We start from the raw sequence: 20,334 nt of genomic DNA, 5'->3' as shown, positions 1-20,334 counted from the left end.
TTTGATCTAAAATGTTCAGATCTTCTTATTGAGCTTTATATGCAAAGTTTTTTGGGTTCCATATTATGAAGAAAAACAAAAAACAAAGAACAGACAAATCCCCCCCAAAGTCTTTGATTACATCTGCATACTTGCACAGCCATAGGCATCAGCTTTAATTAATGTAGAAGAGGCAGTCTAGACATGTAATAATGACATGTAGCTGCATGTACAATGACTTGCTTTCTTTGTTAGTCTGGCAGCTTTCTTGTAACCACTGGCAATTTAGCTCCTGCCTTAAAATGGCCTAAAAAGGGAGTGAATAGCATGGATGAAGTGGTGAAGCTTTGAGTGCACCAAGTGTGTGAGATTCCCCCCACCCCACCCTGTGTGTGTGCGCGCGCACGCCTTATAGTATAAAGCTGTTCCTCAAGCTGTGTGACTGGAAACACACCAAACAGAAGGCGATACTGAAACAGAAGAGAGGGCGTGCGAAGGGAAAATGAGACTAAATGTGACCTAAAAGACTCCTACGTCTAGAACTCTCTAGTGACTTCCCTTTTTGCATATTTAGTTTTTCTTTTTTTGTCAGAACTGTTTCAAGTTGCAGGAAAAGCAGGAAGTGCTGAGAGCCGAGGAACTGAATCGCCCACTACAGCACCAGGACACTTGAGAGAATCAGAGGTAAGCTTTTAACATTTGTATAGTATATTATATGTGTCCAGAGTTCACTGGTTAGGTTTTTACAAGAGCTGGTGAAAGAATAACAATGATAACTTGGGTGTAACAAAACATGCATCTGGATATGTTTTTCACTTGATAGACCAAACAGAAAGACCAGAAGCATGGAAGGGTGTTGGCTAGAAACACTAATGTTCAAATGTGATAGCATAAATGTGACTTCTGTATACAAATTCTCTTGTGCTGAGTCATTTCAGCCCATCCTCCATTCCTCTGTCAAACATCAGACCTCTGCTCCCTCTCTTTTCCCAGCTCCTCCCTCTCTCTCTCTCTCTCTCTCTCCCTCCCCATTCGTCCCACACAGCAAGGCTCCCAGCTGTAACAATAACAGATGATGACTAAATAACAAAATGCTTTACAACACTGTTAGTTATTTAATAAGGTAGACTTTTTTTTTTTCCTTCAGCTGCAGATGATGGAAGAGAAAACAACACAAGGCACAACTCGTGACCTGGACAGCGAGCCGAAGGAACTCAATGATTCTACTAAACCAGGTTGGCGTTTACCGTCCATTACTGGGATTTTAACCACGCACTTTAACTGTCAAATTTGATGTCATGTGGAACAACTAGCGTATGTCAGTAGATACAGTACTGTCAAAAGTCTTAGGCACATGCAAAGAAATACTGTCGAGCAAATTTGCCTTCAAAAGTAATGACATTAAATGTTTATACATAAAAAATACCATGAAGAGCAGTAAATGGTAATAAATGGAAAAAAGCCAATATTTGGTGCAACGTGACCTTTTGCTTTAAAATAATAGTCTCTGGTACAGTGAGTGCAGTTTTATAAGGAAATGAGCTGTAGGTTTTACTGAGCATCTTGCAGAACCAGCCATGGTTCTTCTGGACACTTTGACTGTCACACTCGCTTCTTCATTTTGCACCAAAACCCAACAGCCTTCGTTATGGTTGTTTTGTCTGAAAAGTTGTCTCTTACGGTATGTAATCTGCTGCTTTCTTTACTGACCTGCAAAATTTTTCTGTAACATTAAATTTTGCCCTGGAAAACTAATATTTGGAAATCTACAGTGTTTTTATACTGACTTGATAATGTAGAAGTCATAAAATAAAAATCTATAACAAAGTTTCACGTAGGGGCGGCATGGTGGTGTAGTGGTTAGCGCTGTCGCCTCACAGCAAGAAGGTCCGGGTTCGAGCCCCGTGGCCGGCGAGGGCCTTTCTGTGTGGAGTTTGCATGTTCTTCCCGTGTCCGCGTGGGTTTCCTCCGGGTGCTCCGGTTTCCCCCACGGTCCAAAGACATCCAGGTTAGGTTAACTGGTGACTCTAAATTGAGCGTAGGTGTGAATGTGAGTGTGAATGGTTGTCTGTGTCTATGTGTCAGCCCTGTGATGACCTGGCGACTTGTCCAGGGTGTACTCCGCCTTTCGCCCATAGTCAGCTGGGATAGACTCCAGCTTGCCTGCGACCCTGTAGAACAGGATAAAGCGGCTAGAGATGATGAGATGAAGTTTCACTTAAAAAGGTTGCACAGCACTGTAGATGGCTGTGGATGAGAACATGACTTTGAAAGACAACAATGACGGAGAGATATAGAATCCAAATTACATAATGCTCTTCTAGGAATCTATCAATATTTCATGTTCGCTTGTTTGGCCCTGGTTTTTGTTGTGTTACAATGCAAAGAATAGGGTAAAGGTTGGAAACATGGCAACATGACTGTAGGCAAGTAGTCATTCTAGTAGGTCGTTATGAAATTAAGTATGTAAACACAGCCACAAGGGATTTTGGACACGCACACACCCATAGAAACCTTAAACACGTTGATTCACATTGTGCCTTAGCTCAGGGCTAAAACCTGTCTTGTTGTTTATGAGGGAGTCCTCATGAGAATGTGTGTTTAATTTTGCCAGTTTTTCTTTACCCCTAAACAAAGCAGCCTCATTATATAAAAGTGTCCTGATATTCAAAATATACAGGTGTGTTTATAAAAAAAAAGTGCATCATCAGTAACCTGATGAACCACTGTCATTAGTGGTAGTGATATTTCTGCATATTTCCTCTCGCCCATAGTCAGCTGGGATAGGCTCCAGCTTGCCAGTTGACCTACAGAGGATGGATGGGAAGCAAATGTTTCACACATTGTTATAAAATATATTTCCTTCTGAACTGCTCAGTAAAATGGGCCGTTCCAAACACTGTTCAGAGGAACAACGTAATCTGATTAAAAAAGTTGACTGGAGAGGGGAAAATGTACAAAGAAGTGTAGCAGATTATAGGATGCTCAGCCAAATGCTTTAAAATGGCAAGAAATACCTAAAAACATGGAAGAAAACAAGCAACTACTGTTAAAACCGATCAAAGAATAGTCAGAATGGCAAAGCTTGAGCCAGTCAACACCTCCAGAAAGCTCGAAGATGATCTAAAATGACTTGTAAGTACTGTTACAGTCAGAAGGCGTTTGATCAAAGCTCAGCTGTGAGTAAGAAGCCATTATAAGTAAAGTACCATTATTGAAAAACGGCCCGCGCAGAATCGGTTAACATTTGCCAAGGAATACATCGATTGGCCTAAAGAGAAATGGCATAACATTCTGTGGAGTGATGAGTAAAATTGTTCTTTTCGGGTCTAGTGGTCATTGACAGTGTGTCCGATGACCCTCGGTTACTGAACTCAAGCCACAGAAGACACTGAAGCATGTTGGTGTAAAAATGGGGATGTTTTTCATACTACAGTGTTGGGCCTATTTATTGTATACCAGGGATCATGGATCAGTCTGAATACGTCAGCATCCTGGAAGAGATTACGTTGCTGTATGCTGAAGAGGAAATGCCCCTGAAATGGGCGTTTCAACAAGACAATGATCATGAGTAAGCAAGCAACATCTTGGTTCCAGACAAAAATGACTGAGGTAATGGAGTGGCCATCTCAGTCTCCTCACCTCAACCCCACTGAAAACTTGTGGGGTGACATTAAAAATGCAGTTTCTGAAGCAAAACACAAAAATTCACAGGACAACTAAATATTACTTGAGTTTGAAGAGAAAAATGTCGACACTGCTATTTCTATGAACAGATCCATCCATCCATCCATTATCCATAACCGTTTATCCTGTACAGGGTCGCGGGCAAGCTGGAGCCTATCCCAGCTGACTATGGGCGAGAGGCGGGGTACACCCTGGACAACTCGCCAGCTCGTCGCAGGGCTGACACATAGACACAAACAACCATTCACATTCACACCTACGGTCAATTTAGAGCGAAATTAGCCTAACCTGCATGTCTTTGGGGGAAACCGGAGCACCCGGAGGAAACCCATGCAGACATGGGGAGAGCATGCAAACTCTGCACAGAAAGGCCCCCGTCGGCCACTGGGCTCGAACCCAGAACCTTCTTGCTGTGAGGTGACAATGTTGACCACTACACCACTGTCCCGCCCCTTGACCAGATTAATATTCCTTTTCTTTGCTTCCTGTAAAAGAATGCCGCAGACCTGATGATAAAATTTTGTTTATGCTTTCATTTGGAATTGATCCATGTAATGTTTCCACTACATTTGAAACATGAAAATTAAAAGCTATTAAAAATTTCACTTTTATTAAATTGTTTAAATGCACTGCTGTTTTTGAACACGTATATAAGCATAGCTGTCACAAAATTGTATTTGCTAGAGATAAAAAAAAAAATTACATGTGGAATTCAGTGATGTGCTCCATATCAGTTGGCAGTAGATGGGGCTGTTGCTCTATCATTCTCTGAGGCAAAGCAGGAGTTTTAGTATATGGTGTCCCAAAAGACTCCATACATTGGGGATGTAAACATCTTTTAGCAAAATGTAACTTTATTTCCAAAAGCGTCCTCTACATGATGTCCGTTTCTTTGTAAATGCACACAGCCATGTCTAATACTCATGATGAACTTGTGTTAGCAGATCATGTAATTGCATGTCGAATGCGTTCCTTTAAATTATCTTTGGGCTGCAGCCATGAAAATGATTTCAATACGTTGTTCTTTTGTCAGAGGCATTCTTAAAAGGAGAAAAAAATGTATTTACAGTACCAGTCAAAAGTCTGGACACCCCTACTCATTCACAGGTGTTTCTGTATTTTGACTTTTCTACACTGTAAAACAATACTGAAGACCTCAAAACTATGCAATAACATATGGAACATGTATCAGATTAAAGTGTTAAATATTTTAGATTCTTCAAAGTAGCCACTGTTTTTATTTATTGAATTTGCAAAAAATAAAAATGCTCTGTTTCTCAAAATCCACATTGATGACGCTTTGTACACTACTGGCATTATCTTAACCAGCTTCATGAGAGAGTCACCTGGAATGCTTTTCAGTTAATAGGTGTGTCTCATCAAAAGTTAATTAGTGCAATTTCTTGCCTTCTTAATGTGTTTGATATTAAATAGTAAATAATAAAAATACAGTAAATAGCCTTATTCCACAACTGTAGTAATCCATATTATGTCCAGAACCGCTCAACTAAGTAAAGACCGCTCAACTAAGTAAAGAGCAATGACATTACTTTAAGATATGAGGTGTCTTTAAAAAAAAAAAAAAAAAGGTTTGTCCAAACTTTGGACTGCTACTGTGTTTTTTGTTTTTATATATATATATATATATATATATATATATATATATATATATATATATATATATATATATATCTCACACACACACACACACACACACACACACACACACACACACAGGGTGTTTCAAAAAATGTGATATTATTTGAGATGTAAATATCCCAGAAACTACATCGTCTAGGCAAATGAAACTGAACAGGCTTAATGTTGAGCAATATAAGATTTATTCCTCAAAATTTGAATGGGAAATTCAAAGGTATGTGGATTCCATGAACAATTTCACAAATTTTCAATATGCATACCGCATGAGACACAGCACACGTCAAGTCAGTAGTCCAGCTCCTGCCAAACACGCTGCAGCATGTCTTTGGTAACAGTCTTTTCTGGTAACGATGCATTTGTAGAGAATTCTGTCATAAATGCATGCTGCACAGTCTTGTTCGACTGTGTTTGAGCGTACTCTAACACACACAACACCCTTTTTTTTTCTTTTTTTTTTTCCTCCAGTGAATGGCATTTCTATACCTCAAAAGGTAAAAACATTAAACATAAAATTTTGACCTGTTTCCACACATGCTGTTAATTTGAGGTCAATTGAATGAGAATTGGCAAAGTTATTAGATTGTGAAATGATATCAAATGTTTTAAACGCCGTGTATGTTTTATATATATATATAACGCATATAATGTGTATTTTTTATATATATATATATATATATATATATATATATATATATATATGTGTGTGTGTGTGTGTGTGTGTGTGTGTGTGTGTTTATTTATATATACATGCACACAATCCCCATTCACTGGATATGAGCAATCGCACGTTCTGATTGGCTACTCTGTTAGCTGATCGCCTAGTAGTATACCATGAGTAGAGAAAAACAAAATGGTGGAGCATGTTGCTGAACCAACCAAGGACAAAATTCAAGAATTATTATAGCATTTTTCACAAAACGCTACTGTCATTTCGCCAGTTTGTTTACATTCTAAGCGGAAATGATTGTTGGACGTTTTGTATAGTATTTATTTATTGAATTTGCAAAAAAAAAAGTGCTCCGTTTCTCAAAATCCAGGGAATGTGGATGGAATAAAACGGTTATTCCACTCAATCTCGTTGTACATGGTTTATAGCCGGCTAAGCTCATGTACGACTCGATTTCATGGAATTCCTGTTTAAAAAAAAAAAAATATATATATATATATATATATATATATATATATATATATATATATATAAAAATAAAAAACACACACTATGTATGGAAATTTTGGTACACCCTGTACACTCACATTTGACAAAAATCTGTGTTTGTATCTGTTAGTAATACAATAATCAGTCTTTTAGTATCTTATGTGCATGTAGGTGTTGCTGATGTTTGCAGCAAAAAACACTCCTACAGTTAAAAGATGAAACAAGTATAACTTCAGCAAAGTTAATCACTAAATAACTTGGAAGCTGCAAAAATTGTTCATTTAATGATTTGTATCAACATATTTTGTGTAAAGTAGGGTATGCCTGGTAAATCCTGATTAGGTATACTGTTATTTCATGGTGGCTTTTTGGATGGTGATGTAGTGCACAATGTTATTTCTACATACTTGCATCCCACATCCAATCCAAATATGCTGCCAGATTTTTATTTAGAGAAAACTTCATTACGATATCCTGCTGAAGAAGAAGTCCGTTAAAGAAACAAAGGAGTCTTCAAGGTTGAGGAATTTTATATTGATTTTTTGCTTCTGCTGTGCATAGAATACTGTCTTGAAAATAAATAAATATCTCAGGTTAGCTCATTGCCTTTCCTAATAGAATAGGGAACTAACTGAACTGAGTTTATTTTGATCTTTAGGTTCAAATCACGTACTTAATTTTGAATGCACCAGAATGGGCTGTTTGGTTGTGATTACTGTGAATTGTTGAAATATTTCTAGGCACGTACCTAAATCTCTCAACACCGACTGTACAGTTTCACCGTTCTTTCGAGTGTGAAGCTTTTTGTATTACCAGTACACCTGAGCCAACTCCTCCAACGAACTTGATAAAGCTGATTGGTTGGATAAGATGCATTATAGAGCGTGGGTAAAAATTCTTTTGCAACCATCTTTATAAAGGCACATGGATATTAGTCTTCCTTTTCGAATTAAGACTTCAGGTTCATAATGTAAAAACAATCGTACTAAATGTTGCCTGGATAAAGACACGTGTATATATATTTTTTTAAACCATTATTTCAGATACAGCCCTTGTTCATGTGAATACAAATTAGGTATACTGTTATTTCATGATTGATCTTTGGATGGTGATGTAGTGCACAATGTTATTTCTACATACTTGAAGTCCATTTGCCCACAAGTGAGGCTGAAGTAAATTACAGCAAATTATACCTATACAGTGCAAGGCTTGCTTTTTGTTGCACACATTTGTACTTTTTAATCACAGAAACACAGTAACCGAATAAAATGTATTCATGTTCATGTGAACTAATACAATCCTATAGCATTAAACTATAGTTTAATGCTATAGGATTGTATTAGTTCACATGAAACTGAGCTCATGGCAGTTTCTTTATCACCGCAGAGCTAAGAAGAAAACGTGTAGTGGTTTGGATATTAAGTATTTGAAAGAAAACAGCAGTTAAAACAATTTCATACATTAACTTTCCTACTTTTAATATTTACTTTCATTAAAATAGAGCACTATGAAAATACTGCTGAAATAAGTACATAGATCACTAAGGAAGTAAAAATTAAATTAATTTAAGCAATAATAATTTGAAGTCCATTTGCCCACAAGTGAGGCTGAAGTAAATTACAGCAAATTATACCTATACAGTGCAAGGCTTGCTTTTTGTTGCACACATTTGTACTTTTTAATCACAGAAACACAGTAACCGAATAAAATTTACAAAAATGCAAATGCCTCAGTGCTAACTGTGTGTGCGCATTTAGGGTGTGAGCTGAGGCTGGTGTTACTGGGCTGGGCCGGCACGGGGAAAAGCAGTTTGGGTAACGCCATCCTGGGCAGTCCGGTGTTTGATACGCGCCATGATCCCACCTCTCAGACACCAGTAACCACGCAGTGTGAGAAGGCGTGTGCGAGTGTGGCTGGGAAGCAGGTTAGTCTTCTCCAAGAGCCATGACGTTTGCAACAATGAATGTGTTTGACTTTTTGATTGTGGTGTATTTTGAATAATGAACAGTTTTAACAATCATCAGCTATTAATAGTACAAGCAGAAATTAATTCATGTGTGATTTCCGTTTCGAGCAAATGCTCGTGTGTTAAAATGTATGGAGAGAAAACCCATGTGTAATTTTGTTATTGTATGTGTGTTGTATTGTTCTGCACTTTTAATAGTTTTTCATATATGTTCTTGTTATATATCTTATGTATTCATGTGTATAGAGCTACTGTATTCTCTTGACCATTGCACAATGGTCTGTGTGTGCTCACTGGCCACTTTAATAGGAATACTTGTACAATTACTCATTCGGGCAATTATCTGATCAGCCGTACCATGACTCACCACAGACTTTTCAAAACGGGGCAGCTGAAGATTGTAAAAACCAGCTGATAGTTTCCCAGTCCAGTTTCGGTGAGCCTGCGCTCACTGCAGCTGCATATTCCTGTTCTTGGATGACAGGAAATGGAACCCATTATGGTCTTCAGCCGTTGTAGCTCATCCACCTCAAGATTCAAACTGAGAGCTTTTCTGCTCATCATGGTTGTAAAGAGCGGTTATTTGACTTCTTGTAACCTTCCTGTTCACTCAAAGCTCTTTGGCCATCATTTTCTTCAAAAAGACATTTCCATCCGCAGAACAGCTACTCACTGGGCGTTTGATTTTTAAAAAAAAAAATTTTTTTTCCCCTCCACCATACCGTATAAACTCTAGCAGTGGTGAACCGCTACTATCAGAGCTAGGACTTCAGCTCAGCCAAAACTTAGCCAGACACGCCAAAAAAAAAGCAACAGGGCAAAGAATTTTGCAAGGGATTAGCAGCAGGCTGTCAGGTCGCTCCGTTGTGTGTAGCTGTCGATGTTGATTTTAAGTCACTAAGTAAATTACACAGGGAAATGAATACTTAAGTATGAGTGAAAAATACTGTGGTGAGCGTGGAGAGTCTGGAGACAGAAGTCTTAGTTTCTCAGTTGTTAGCCTGTGCTACTTGCTCTCGATAGCACTGGCTTCATTAACACTACTGATGAACGCTACACCGGCTGGAAGGTGACTTCACTGCTGCATTGACGGCGCCGACTTGCGGTTAAGCTCGTGAGGGTGATGAGCCAATGAGTGAGCCGGCTCTAAACTCCTCTCAGCCTAGAGACAACAAACGAACAAAAATCTCACTGGATAACTCGATTTTAATGTTTTCAGGACAGTAACCCTTTCATTTCTGAAGCAAATTTGATAGAAAATGAGGCCAAATTGGAAGAGAATAATTATCATGAAATTATGAAAGAAATTAAATATAACATTTGAAATGCTGATATGTTTGGGCTTTCTCTGAAGGCCTAGACAGTTCCTCTCTGAACTTGTTGTGCATGAGAAAGCAGTGAATGCTCAAAACCAGCCTGCCACCAATAACCATGCCACAGTCACTGAGAGCACATTTTTCCTGTTCCCGTGTTGGATGTTTTTGATCTGTATCTATATGATTTTATGCATTGTACTGCTGCTACACGATTGGCTGATGGGATCATAACATGAATGAACAGATGTTCCTGTTAAAGTGAGCAGTGAGTGTATGAATGAATAGCATGACAACAAAAATAGACTTCACTAACGCTGTTTTCATGTCAGGTGGTTGTGGTGGACACTCCAGACTGGTTCTACTCCGAGAGGCCCGTAGAGGAAATGCACCACCAACTGGCTCTCTGCGAATCCCTGGCTGCTCCAGGACCCCATGCCTTCCTTCTCTGTATCTCTATCCATCACCCAGGTGAGAACCTCCAGGCTCTGGATGCTTTAGAGAAAGTGTTCGGTCCCGAAGCCATCACCAAACACACTGTCGTCCTGTTTACTGATACGGACAAGCTGTCAGAGGGTCAAACACTGGAGGAGTTCCTGAGCACTGAGCAGAAAGGTTTATTTGGATTGGTGCAGAGGTGTGGAGACCGTTATCATGTCATAAGAGTAGAAGAAGAGAAAGGCAGAAAGAGTGTGGTGGAGTTGCTGGAGAAGGTGGAGGAGATGGTAAAAGAGAGCGGGGAGGAATTCTACACCTTCCATCCTCTACTTCACCTAGAGGAGGAAGAGAGAAGAATGGAAGTGAGTAATGAGGAAAGCTCATCCAGTGAAATCATGAGCAAGTGGAAAGAAGAGGTCGACGAAGACTTGGACGCGGAGCCAGAACCAAGCGCAGAGAACATGGAGGGGAGCACAGATGGTCATGAGGCAGAGGAGGAGGACGACATCGCTTTATCTCCTCCTGCACCTCCTCCCTCGTTCTTGCGCTGGGTTTGGGACACAGTGGTTGAGTGGGTGCTGTGGCTGCCCAACCTGATCAGGGGTTCCACGTTACTCGGCTCTGTTGTGGGGTTGTTTTTTGGGGGTGCCGTAGGAACTACTGTGGGCTCCGTTGCCACTGAAGTGAGCAGAAGAAAAAACAAAGTAAAATCACAGTAACACACTTTCTATGCATCCGAATGCTTTATGAAACTGAAAATGTATCAAATGTGCTGCGGAATAAATAATCACATGGGCTGAGGAGAGTAGAACATAACAGCTTTATCATTAAAACCAACTAAAAGTAACTACTGTACTTTTGAGCTAATGTTACAGTAAATTATAAATATTAATTTAAGGCTTTCTGTGATCTTGGTTTGTAAAACTAGGTTTAGGTTTAATTAAAGGTTCCAGAACAGATTTATAAGCGCATTAAACTACACTGAATCTATATTTGCTTCTTGATCCTCAACTACATCAGGATAAGCATCACTGTCTATTATTTATATACAAGAATAATAAAACTTAGTTCTATAACGCCACAATATATATATATTTTTTTTATACTCATCAGAGAATGTAGGTAGTTTACGAAGGTAGAAAAGTCCGTGGTGGTGTATCTGTGATGATGATAGAGAGTCAAATTACTAAGTGGAATTGCTTCCAAGTGAAAGTTGTTTACCACATGGGTTTTACTCTGCTCATTTATTTACATGACTTTGAAGCTGTCCAAACATCAGAGTTTTAGTCCGTTGCATTGCCGTGTTGATTATTTATGAAGTTCTGAAGAATGATTTAAGTGATGAATAATAATTTGTTTATCCACTGCAACATTGCATGCGCTAACCTTACGGTTGTGTGTTCATGTTTTCACGCGATCACAGCGCAGATTAATTTAAAAAATGTCCATCTAAATATAAATTCTCATCCTCGTTTGTAGTGCTTCTACTTCACATTCATATGGGTGACATGTTTTTTGTAAAGCTGTTACCAATTGCAGATTGCTGTATATTATTAGACACAGCTCGAGTGCTATGTTACTCATACAGCACATGCTGTTTAGACAGCTTTTTGATTCACCGAGGGGGGGGTAAAAAAATCTGGTTTATTATTATGCATTTGGCAGGGGTGCTTTTGCTCTGCAGCTTACACGTTTTGTGCGAGTGAAAAATGTAAAAGTAAAATGAAAATCCAAATATGTTGTCTGAGTGATTAATGAGTGTCTTGTCCAAATTTGGGTCAAATGGTTGTGAAGAAATTAAGAATAAATTCAGAAGAAAAAAAAAAACACTTGAAAGATTTGGGGGAGATACAAGCATTATAGAGGGAGGGGGAAAAATTGGAATCCATTTTAAGGTTCTAACAAACTTACTCATATGGTAGTGGCTTGATCTACAAGTGTGTGAGACATGTAGATAAGCAGGGAGAGGGCGTTAATGCCACTGGAAAAAGACAGCAGGCAGATAGAGATGTAGATTTACGTACTCTTCTCCTTTAACCCCTCTGCCCTCACACTTGATCGCTTGCTTACTCTTTTCTTTTGTAAGGGTGGGTTTATGGTTTTGATGGTATGTAAGATGTAAGTGATAGTCTGCAAAACCCATCAGTCAAAAGACTCATCTCTTTATTTCTGCCTTCACTACAGCAAGGCAGGTCTGTATGTGGGTGGTCCAGAGAGGGAAAGAGGGAGGCTTGCTCTTTTCTAAAGGGAGAATGGAAGAGCAGAGAGAGAGAGAAAGCAGGAGGGAGGGAGGGAAGGAGGGGAAGAAGCAGCTTGCTCTTGGACACACATCTGTCTTGCAGATGTGCCCTCTGCCGTTGTTTGAATCAGAAAAAAAAAAACTTTTTAAAAAGAGAAAATTGGTGCTAAACAGATCTTTATTGTCTGGGATTTCGGATGCGTTACAATACAGATTAGAGTTAGTCTGAACTAGAGGCATGTTCTTCTGGATGCTCCCTTATGAAAGAAAAGGTCCGGGAATGATGTAGTGTGGTCCCCTGCGTGTTTAAAAAGGAACACCTGTCCAAATATTATTCTGTCCTTTTGGGGAGGACGCGGCAAGAGGGGGAGATGACAGAATGAAGGAGAGACATTGGATGGGTGCAGGAGAAGCTATGGAAAGAATGAAAAGAAGATTGTGTATTAATCTGGGAAAAATGCAGAGTTGAGAAAGGAGGGAGATTAAACAAAAAACACCCAGAAGTGGGTTGTTGTTTTTTTTTTTCCAAATTTTATGCCATTTCATTCTTAAATATGTGTAAAATCTTTACATCATGATCATTTTTCAACACTCATATGTGCTGCACATGGAAAGGTGCTGAAAACAGACATGCGTGCAACAGCCCTGAGGAACTGACATGGAACTGATTTGTGCTCACATACTCATCAGTGCTCCATCATTAACTCAGAGACGCGGAGTTTCGCTGCTTTGGCCATCAGCTGAAATGTGGCAAGGGCCTTGTGGTGCTCTCGCTGGTGAAGAACAGCCCAACTGTGCATTCCACAATATTTCTGTTATCAGTCCCTGTGGGTTTTAAAAATGCTGAAAAACCAAAAGGAAATAAACAGAATGACACACTCTTTCCCCTGAAGTTTCCATCCAAGCTTATTTACATCCACAGCCTGCATAGCTTTTCAAACCGCAAAAGCTCTGACACACACACACATACAGAAGATTCGGTGAATCATAACAGCAGGTTGTGATTCAATATCAATATTCAAAAAGGACAATAAAAATTCCTCCTTTAGCAAGAATATGGTGTTATCATAACATTGATTTATATGTGGAAGCAAGAGTTAAGTAACTGCAAGCACTTTTGGAGCAGAAGAAAAATAACTTGGCTGAACCTATGAGGCGATGATAGTTAGATATGAAGGTAACGATCGCCTGTAAATTGTAATCTACACCCGGAGGAGACCGAGGCCCCCACGTGGAAAATTATTTGCATAATGTCAGGTCTGTTGGTCTCCAAGTTATATATTAAAGAGTAACCTGTCTGTGTTTTATCCATGCAACATAAATCAGTGAGTTGCTGTTACTGGCCTGTGCAACTACACACACTCTAGCCAAAACACACTGCTGGTGATTCACTATAAACCATGTTATTCTTCTAAAACACACCAGTGTCCTGTGGCCAATTCAGGAAGAGAAAGAGGGAGAAGGAGGGAGATGCGTTATGCTCCACCCATCTAGAGTTCAGTGTATGCTCTATTATTTGAATGATAATTTTACCTTTTGTAGAACATACAATCAGAAGATCTGTAACAAATTCCCCAAACTATGTGATCATTTTCACATATCTTGCAAAAGTATTCATCCCCCTTTGTGTTTGTCCTGTTTTGTTGCATTACAAGATGGAATTAAAATAGATTTTTGGAGGATTAGCACCATTTGATTTACACAACATGCCTACCACTTTAAAGGTGAAAATCGTTTTATGACAAACAATAATTAAGATGGAAAAAAAAACCCAGAAATCTGGAGAGTGCATAGGTATCCCCCCCCCCCCCCCCCCCCCAAAAAAAAAAAAAAAAAAGTCAGTACTTTGTTGAGCCATCTTTTGCTGCAAGTCTCTTGGGGTACAGTGGTGCTTGAAAGTTTGTGAACCCTTTAGAATTTTCTATATTTCTGCATAAATATGACCTAAAACATCATCAGATTTTCACACAAGTCCTAAAAGTAGATAAAGAGAACCCAGTTAAACAAAGGAGACAAAAATATTATACTTGGTCATTTATTTATTGAGGAAAATGATCCAATATTACATATCTGTGAGTGGCAAAAGTATGTGAACCTCTAGGATTAGCAGTTAATTTGAAGGTGAAATTAGAGTTAGGTGTTTCCAATCAATGGGATGACAATCAGGTGTGACTGGGCACCCTGTTTTATTTAAAGATCAGGGATCTATCAAAGTCTGATCTTCACAACACATGTTTGTGGAAGTGTATCATGGCACGAACAAAGGAGATTTCTGAGGACCTCAGAAAAGGCATTGCTGTTGCTCATCAGGCTGGAAAAGGTTACAGAACCATCTCTAAAGAGTTTGGACTCCACCAATCCACAGTCAGACAGATTATATACAAATGGAGGAAATTCAACACCATTGTTACCCTCCCCAGGAGTGGTCGACCAACAAAGATCACTCCAAGAGCAAGGCGTGTAATAGTCGGCAAGGTCATTAAGGACCCCAGGGTAACTTCTAAGCAACTGAAGGCCTCTCTCACATTGGCTAATGTTCATGAGTCTACCATTAGGAGAACACTGAACAACAATGGTGTGCATGGCAGGGTTGCAAGGAGAAAGCCACTGCCCTCCAAAAAGAACATTGCTGCTCATCTGCAGTTTGCTAAAGATCACGTGGACAAGCCAGAAGGCTATTGGAAAAATGTTTTGTGGACGGATGAGACCAAAATAGAACTTTTTGGTTTAAATGAGAAGCATTATGTTTGGAGAAGGAAAAGACTGCATTCCAGCATAAGAACCTTATCTCAACTGTGAAACATGGTGGTGGTAGTATCATGGTTTGGGCCTGTTTTGCTGCATCTGGGCCAGGACGGCTTGCCATCATTGATGGAACAATGAATTCTGAATTATACCAGCGAATTCTAAAGGAAAATGTCAGGACATGTGTCCATGAACTGAATCTCAAGAGAAGGTGGGTCATGCAGCAAAACAACGACCCTAAGCACACAAGTCATTCTACCAAAGAATGGTTAAAGAAGAATAAAGTTAATGTTTTGGAATGGCCAAGTTAAAGTCCTGACCTTAATCCAATGGAAATGTTGTGGAAGGACCTGAAGCGAGCAGTTCATGTGAGGAAACCCACCAACATCCCAGAGTTGAAGCTGTTCTGTACGGAGGAACGGGCTAAAATTCCTCCAAGCCGGTGTGCAGGACTGATCAACAGTTACCGGAAATGTTTAGTTGCAGTTATTGCTGCACAAGGGGGTCACACCAGATACTGAAAGCAAAGGTTCACATACTTTTGCCACTCACAGATATGGAATATTGGATCATTTTCCTCAATAAATAAATGACCAAGTATAATATTTTTGTCTCATTTGTTTAACTGGGTTCTCTTTATCTACTTTTAGGACTTGTGTGAAAATCTGATGATGTTTTAGGTCATATTTATGCAGAAATATAGAAAATTCTAAAGGGTTCACAAACTTTCAAGCACCACTGTATGTCTCTATTAGCTTAGCACATCTAGCCCCTGGGATTTTTGCCCATTCCTCAAGGCAAAACCGCTCCAACTCCTTCAAGTTAGATGGGTTGCGTTGGTGTCCAGCAATCTTCAAGTTATGCCACAGATTCCCAATTGGATTGAGGTCTGGGCTTTGACTAGGCCATTCCAAGACATTTAAATGTTTCCCTTTAAATCACTCCAGTGTAGCTTTAGCAGTCTGTTTAGGGTTATTGTCCTGCTGGAACATGAACCTTTGTCCCAGTCTCAAACCTCTGGCTGACTCAAACAGGTTTTCCTCCAGAATTGCCCTGTATTTAGTGCCGTCCATCTTTCCTTCAGTTCTGATCAGCTTTCCTGTCCCTGCAGATGAAAAACATCCCCACAGCATGATGCTGCCACCACCATGCTTCGCTGTAAGAATGATGTTCTCAGGGTGTTGGGTTTGCGCCACATATGGCATTTCCCATGATGGCCAAAAAGATCAGTTTTAGTCTCATTTGACCAGAGGATCTTCTTCCAATGCGTTTGAGGAGTCTGCCACATGCTGCTGCGCAAACTCTAAACATGTTTTCTTAAGCAATGACTTTTTTCTGGCCACTCTTTCATAAAGCCCCGTTCTGTGGCGTGTACGGCTTAAAGTGGTTCTATGGACAGATACTCCCATCTCCGCTGTGGATCTTTGCAGCAGCTTCAGTGTTATCTTTGGTGTCTTTGTTGCATTAATTAATGCCCTCATTGCCTGGTCTGTGAGTTTTGATGGACGGCCTTCTCTTGTCAAGTTTGTAGTGGTGCCATATTCTTTCCATTTGGCTATAATGGATTTAATGGTGCTCCCTGGGATATTCAAAGTTTGGGATATTTTTTATAACCCAACCCTGATCTATACTTCTCTACAACTTTGTCTCTGACCTGTTTGGAGGCTCCTTGGTTTTCATGTTGCTTGCAGTGTTGCAGTGTCAGGGACCTTCCAGAACAGGTTGATTTATACAGACATCATGTGACAGATCATGTGACACTTTGCACACAGATGGATCTTAATCAACTAATTATGTGACTTATGAAGTGAATTGGTTGGAGCAGCTCTTATTTAGGGGTTTCATATGAAAGGGGGTGAATACTTATGCACACTCCAGATTTCTGTTTTTTCATCTTAATTATTGTTTGTGTTGCAATAAAACAACGGTTTTCACCTTTAAAGTGGTAGGCATGTTGTGTAAATCAAATGGTGCTAACCGTCCAAAAATGCATTTTAATTCCATCTTGTAATGCAACAAAACAGGACAAACAACAAGGGGGATGAATACTTTTGCAAGACACTGTATTTAATTACCACATTTTATATTGAAAGTTCTTCATTTACAGTGGAGCTTGAAAGTTTGTGAACCCTTTAGAATTTTCTATATTTCTCCATAAATATGACCGAAACCATCATCAGATTTTCACACAAGTCCTACAAGTAAATGAAGAGAACCCAGTTAAACAAATGAGACAAAAATATTATACTTGGTCATTTATTTATTGAGGAAAATGATCCAATATTACATATCTGTGAGTAGCAAAAGTATGTGAATCTCTTGGATTAGCAGTTAATTTGAAGGTGAAATTAGAGTCAGGTGTTTTCAATCAATGGGATGACAATCAGGTGTGACTGGGCACCCTGTTTTATTTAAAGAACAGGGATCTATCAAAGTCTGATCTTCACAACACTTGTTTGTGGAAGTGTATCATGGCATGAACAAAGGAGATTCCTGAGGACCTCAGAAAAAGCGTTGTTGATGCTCATCAGGCTGGAAAAGGTTGCAAAAGCATCTCTAAAGAGTTTGGGCTCCACCAATCCACAGTCAGACAGATTGTGTACAAATGGAGGAACTTCAAGACCACTGTTACCCTCCCCAGGAGTGGTCGACCAACAAAGATCACTCCAAGAGCAAGGCGTGTAATAGTTGGCGAGGTGACAAAGGACCCCAGGGTAACTTCTAAGCAACTGAAGGCCTCTCTCACATTGGCTAATGTTAATGTTCATGAGTCCACCATCAGGAGAACACTGAACAACAATGGTGTGCATGGCAGGGTTGCAAGGAGAAAGCCACTGCTCTCCAAAAAGAACATTGCTGCTCATCTGCAGTTTGCTAAAAATCACGTGGACAAGCCAGAAGGCTATTGGAAAAATGTTTTATGGACAGATGAGACCAAAATAGAACTTTTTGGTTTAAATGAGAAGCATTATGTTTGGAGAAAGGAAAACACTGCATTCCAGCATAAGAACCTTATCCCATCTGTGAAACATGGTGGTGGTAATATCATGGTTTGGGCCTGTTTTGCTGCATCTGGGCCAGGACGGCTTCCCGTCATTGATGGAACAATGAATTCTGAATTATACCAGCGAATTCTAAAGGAAAATGTCAGGACATCTGTCCATGAACTGAATCTCAAGAGAAGGTGGGTCATGCAGCAAGACAATGACCCTAAGCACACAAGTCGTTCTACCAAAGAATGGTTAAAGAAGAATAAAGTTAATGTTTTGGAATGGCCAAGTCAAAGTCCTGACCTTAATCCAATCGAAATGTTGTGGAAGGACCTGAAGCGAGCAGTTCATGTGAGGAAACCCACCAATATCCCAGAGTTGAAGCTGTTCTGTATGGAGGAATGGGCTAAAATTCCTCCAAGCCGGTGTACAGGACTGATCAGTAGTTACTGGAAACATTTAGTTTCAGTTATTGCTGCACAAGGGGGTCACACCAGATACTGAAAGCAAAGGTTCACATACTTTTGCCACTCACAGATATGTAATATTGGATCATTTTCCTCAATAAATAAATGACCAAGTATAATATTTTTGTCTCATTTGTTTAACTGGGTTCTCTTTATCTACTTTTAGGACTTGTGTGAAAATCTGATGATGTTTTAGGTCATATTTATGCACAAAGATAGAAAACTCTAAAGTGTTCACAAACTTTCAAGCACCACTGTAGAGCCTTCCACCTCATTCAAAACATCAGTAATCAATTATCTCTATCTCACGTTGTCTTAATTGCTATGTGCTCACCACAAGTTACAGTTGAGTGCAAAATGTTGCACCCCTCCATGGTTTCTGGGTGAAAAAAAGGAAAATGTGGCTGTACAAATCAACTCCAAATGAAATGTGGACACTTCCTGCAATACGACAACAGTTTAAAAATAATAACAAATAAAAAAGAGAAAAATAGTTTGGAAAGTTTTAATACAAATCTTTCAGTCTTCAGACATGACTTGGAGAAGAAAATGGCATCTGGGAGAGTTACAACAGATGTGCCAAGAAGTATAGACAAATAGTGGCCAAGTAATATGGGGGAGAGTTCTAACTGATATTTCAAGAAGAATGGACAACAATCGGGCAAACATATTTGGCAGGGTTTTAACACATGTCAGAAAGGATTGTGGGTAAATATTACAAATGAGAGGATCGAGAAGAGAATGGAGGCAGTTATGAATGCAAAGGGTGGGCGTCCAATGTTATTCGAGAATATTTATCACGCGAAAATAGAGAAAGGAAAATGTTTAAACTGATATGATTTAGGGTTTTTTTCACTATGAATAACTTGGCATGCACTGACATTTTTTAAACTTTATGAAGTGTTTATGAAAGAACAATTGTGAAACACAATCGACCAGATACTATATTTTACTATAAATATCTTTGTCCTTATAATTTTGTCCAAAGTTTATTAGGTTAGGATAAAATCTTTAATTAAAAAAAATATGTGTTATATATATATATATATATATATATATATATATATATATATATATATAAATTTTTTTTGGGGGGGGCAGCTGACCACTCTCCCCAAACTACAGCATTATATAGCTTATAATAAAATGCTTATGTAGGGCGGCACGGTGGTGTAGTGGTTAGCGCTGTCGCCTCACAGCAAGAAGGTCCGGGTTCGAGCCCCGTGGCCGGCGAGGGCCTTTCTGTGTGGAGTTTGCATGTTCTCCCTGTGTCTGTGTGGGTTTCCTCCGGGTGCTCCGGTTTCCCCCACAGTCCAAAGACATGCAGGTTAGGTTAACTGGTGACTCTAAATTGACCATAGGTGTGAATGTGAGTGTGAATAGTTGTCTGTGTCTATGTGTCAGCCCTGTGATGACCTGGCGACTTGTCCAGGGTGTACCCTGCCTTTCGCCCGTAGTCAGCTGGGATAGACTTCAGCTTGCCTGCGACCCTGTAGAACAGGATAAAGTGGCTAGAGATAATGAGATGAGATGAGATGAGAAAATGCTTATGTACATACTATGTGCTTGTGCATGTGTGTGCCTTTTAAATGGTCAAGAAACATGAATTAAAGCAAAGTAAATCCGAAAGAACATCCAAAAAAATAATCACCTTGGTAACAGCGCACTGAGCGCTTATTTATGTACACACACCTG

At 39.5% G+C, this 20,334-nt stretch overlaps 1 protein-coding gene across 1 annotated transcript; it reads left to right on the top strand.

Annotated features, from left to right (window-relative positions):
• Positions 1-410: 410 nt before the first annotated feature.
• si:dkeyp-69e1.8 (uncharacterized protein LOC100001340 homolog) lies at positions 411-11,933 on the top strand. The gene is made up of 4 exons (XM_060901672.1): positions 411-663; positions 1,127-1,214; positions 8,239-8,405; positions 10,093-11,933. Exons 2-4 carry the CDS (start codon positions 1,133-1,135, stop codon positions 10,915-10,917), a joined length of 1,074 nt encoding a protein of 357 aa, XP_060757655.1. The 5' UTR covers positions 411-663; positions 1,127-1,132; the 3' UTR covers positions 10,918-11,933.
• Positions 11,934-20,334: the final 8,401 nt, after the last annotated feature.

Source organism: Neoarius graeffei, chromosome 20 (assembly GCF_027579695.1).
Source record: "Neoarius graeffei isolate fNeoGra1 chromosome 20, fNeoGra1.pri, whole genome shotgun sequence".
NCBI classification, from domain to species: domain Eukaryota; kingdom Metazoa; phylum Chordata; class Actinopteri; order Siluriformes; family Ariidae; genus Neoarius; species Neoarius graeffei.
The sequence above is the reverse complement of the archived record's forward strand: the minus strand, read 5'-3'. Positions and strand labels throughout refer to the sequence as shown.